Consider the following 3820-nt stretch of genomic DNA (forward strand, 5'->3'; position numbering starts at 1 on the left):
AGCGCCTAGTTCAAATTACTGGCGCTAATGACTGCTCAAGAAACAGGAGGATGTGGCCTCTCTGGTACGCGGCGCAACTAAGCTGAGCCCGGCGCTGTCCAGAGACGACAAAGTTCGTCTCTGGAACGAGCTAACCTCCCGGCTCAACTTCCTCGGGCCTCCAAGGAAGCCTCCAAGGAAGGAGCCGGAAGGTTGGAAACGCTACTGGGCCATGCGGGTGTCGAAGGCGCGGGCGCGGGCGCGGGCTTCGGAGCTGGCGAAACAGGCGAAGTAATTTGCGTAGTTTACTCATAGTGTGGACCAAGCTATTGAATTACTTCCTTTACCCGCAGGCAAACAGGGGGCGGAGGCGCCCGGGTGCGCTCGCTGGCGTCATCATACTCACGTATTTTGGCGCTGGTTGGCGAGGACTCGGCCCTGGGCGCTCCGGGTTTTCTTTGTTTGAAACCAAGAGGTCTGCACTCTAGCCACAACTTGCCACCCGCCTGAAACTGGCCTCCGGGTTTGCCATGTTTCTTTTATCGAAATAAAGTGGAGATTTGGGCCAGTTCGTTCATTGCAAACAGAAAAAGCGCCGAAAAAAAACACAGGGACGCAGCCGAAGGGAAACAGGACAAGGTGCGCTCTCAACTGAAGTTAAATTTTCAATAAACTTCAGTTAAGAGTGCATTTTGTCCTGTTTCCTTCGTCTGTGTCCCTGTGTTTTTCGTTTGTTTGTTTTCTTATATCATTGTTGATCTCAACATGCCTCTACTATGGAATCTGTCATGCTTCCATGTGTGACAAAACACACACGAAATGGCAGTGTGCTGAATTAAGTGAAGTGTAGTGTGAAATAATGTCTGTGATATATCCTGAATAATAACAAAGAATGTATACGGTGTTTAATAGTCCATGCTCAATTTTAAAGAAAGTATTGCAACCTGTGCTTTCAAACATGTTTATTTTTCATGTTACGGCATTGTTGCAAAAAAAAAAAGAAAGCACTTTCAAAGACACTGCTTGTTGTCTTCTTTATACATTCAAACTGACACAAATCCAATATGCGATTATCGAGTAATACACCTGGCCCTGTGGTAACCATAATAGATTGTAAAATGGAACAGGGCAATGGAAGTGTAGAGAAAATGAATCGATGTCCAAGCCCGATACAAACAATATATTGCAGTAAAAGAAGCAAAACGGGTCTCACCAGTAGCCTCATTGAGTTATACGTTTCCTCCAAGGGCGAGCCAGATGCCCTGTTGGCTAGCTACATAACCCACAAAACATTCTGTTATTGTTCCAGGCATTTTATGCACACTGCTTGCAAATTAAAAAAAGCTCTATCAACATCACCGTGATGCACCGAATAGCATTTCGGAGGCGGTACTACATGACCGTAAAGGTAACACGGTGGTTGTGCGACGAACTGCGCAAGGCATTGGAGTTGACACTGTGGAGCTTATGGACGGCCTTGACTGTGGAGCAACACGTGAGGCACATACTGCCACGGGGGGCTTCTCTGGTGGCGAGGGCGTCAGTCGAGGTGAGGACGACGAGGGGTGCGCTGTCGCCGGTGGCGTCCCTGGTGTGCGGGAGTGCCACCGTGGCGAGGACGATGAGGGGCTCCCTGTCGCCGATGGTGTCCCTGATGGGCGGGACCTCCATTGTGGCGACAGACTCCTTGGCACTGGTGGTGTCCCTGGTGGGCGCGACTGCCATCGTGGCGTGCGTGGGGCTCCGGAAAGGCACGGCTGTGGCGGGTTCGGAACTGGGCAACAAGGCGCTGCCTCAGAGCCCTCCCCCTGTCCGAGAGGCTGACCCGAGGGTGGGCAGGAGCTAGCCTCTCGTCATTCGCCACTGACCCCTCCGAGCTCGGCCCAGACCCCAACCCTGGCTCGTGAGGGTCCGGTTCTGCCTCCCTCAATGAAAGGCATATATTGTGGAGCACTGCACAAGACGATATAATGACGGTGGCTGTTGTTGGACGATAATACAGAGTCCGGTGTCTTTGCAGACACTGGAATCTGCTTTTCAACAGCCCAATGCAGCGCTCCACAATGGACCTTATCGAAGAATGTGCCTTATTAAACCGGCCGCAAGCGGTGGAGGTCGCGTGGAATCCAGGGACAGGGGTGATGAGCCAAGATTCCAAGGCATAGCCGCTGTCACCTGCAGAGTCGGAGAAGGAAATGTATGATATTAATGCTGTTTTTTTTGTTGTTTTTTTTAAAGAATACTTCAACGACAGTTAAAGTATACTCGTCGTGCTCAGAAATAGGCTGAATATGATCCACAATACCCGTAAATGACAATTGCACATTTGTATTTTGAGCTTGATGGCTGTATTTTTCGTTATAAACAGCCCACAGTGGCAAGCGCTCGGAAAGCAGCCAGCTGAGAGCACGTCACGTCCAGTGCAATTGTGATGTAGTTTATCTCGGGATGAGCAAAGCTGCGGCGAGGCAGACGTCGTCAGGATGCCCTAGCTGTTCCAGCAACCAAAGCGGTCGAAGCAAGCCAGCGATCGGGCCACCGCAAGTCCGCAACTAACCCCAAAGCTGCTTTTGTGTGAATTTTGAGTGACGGTTAATCTTCTATCATCTTGGGACACACAAAAGAGAGTCCCGTCGAGTGTGGAATTCCTCCCTCCCCTTTTCTCTTCTGCTGGCCGTAGAGCTGTCGGGATGGCGTCAGGTTCAAAGCATGTATAGTTCTAGGTAAGACAGTTATCATCCCTACCTGTCAAGGTTCCTAGACGGGCATTACAGCTTTAGCGAGATCTAGAAAATGCTCCTTGCTAATTTATTTAAATGCCTTTTAGTGCCTTTTCTAACAAGGTATTGATGAGTTCGATGTGATACCGCTCTTTTGAACACGTATAGACCAAAAAATAAGCACCGAAATTTCGTTGCAGTATCCCTTTAAAATTGCTCACAACTACGCAGGTAAAACTGCTGTTTGCAACCTCTCCCCCCTGTAGTTGACAGCTGCGTCGGAGTGTTTCCAAGGAGACGTGTCACAGGTATGGCCAGAGCGCATGCCAGTTATCCATGTTCGGAACAATATGTGTGATATTGTAGCTTATAAGTGGTGCAGAGCCATCATGTACAGAACCAACAAATGGAGTATGCTTACCGAGCAGGAGCCTGCCACCGTCTATCAGCCGGTCTTGCTCGAAGTTGCTCCGAAGCCACGAGTAGCACCACGCGAAGGAGTTGTGCACCGACGATACCGTGGGTCGATGCTCATCACCCGGCAGTCGGCGTTACACACCTGCAATAGTGAGACATATGTAGACATTAATTCAACTGAATCCACAAACAATTAATTGCACTCATTGTCATGGGGCCCTGTCAAAGACTATTTGCATGCTGAATGACACACCACCATAAATAATGTGGTTTACAAACTTAAAATATTAAGACAGCGCAAAAAAACGACGGAACATTGGATGAAGGAGGACACAGACAGAGCACTGCCTGTGTTACAAAGATTAAAATTATATGATAAATAGCCACTACCTTTGATCCACGTAATAGTTTAGGCAAATTTGTTTTTTTTTTCTTCAAAGGAGAGTTTACACTTTATCATGCAGGACAGGGACTAATGCTTAAAAGCCTAACACGACATGAAAACAAACAGAGATCGAAAGCTTTTCAGCTAACAAACCCTCCCTTCCTTCGTCGAACAAACGCTTGTGCGGAGGATAAACGAGTACTAACAATTCATAACTCTCTAAAATGGCATATCCACACCGTATTAGCGTTACGCTCTTTTTCAAACCCATTCAGAACGGTCATTGACCTATAGCTAAAAGCGCGAGCTAGCTGCTTTG

General features: G+C 48.4%; 1 protein-coding gene across 1 annotated transcript; it reads right to left on the bottom strand.

Moving 5' to 3' along the window:
• Positions 1–1519: 1519 nt before the first annotated feature.
• On the bottom strand, positions 1520–2041 carry LOC121836194 (the record flags this gene model as incomplete). Its single annotated transcript, XM_042291013.1, has 1 exon — positions 1520–2041. A coding segment is annotated over one exon (522 nt), but the record flags the coding sequence as incomplete, so codon positions are not given.
• Between the last annotated feature and the right edge of the window lie 1779 nt (positions 2042–3820).

Source organism: Ixodes scapularis, unplaced genomic scaffold (assembly GCF_016920785.2).
Source record: "Ixodes scapularis isolate PalLabHiFi unplaced genomic scaffold, ASM1692078v2 PGA_scaffold1__304_contigs__length_218370807, whole genome shotgun sequence".
Classification (NCBI taxonomy): Eukaryota; Metazoa; Arthropoda; class Arachnida; order Ixodida; family Ixodidae; genus Ixodes; species Ixodes scapularis.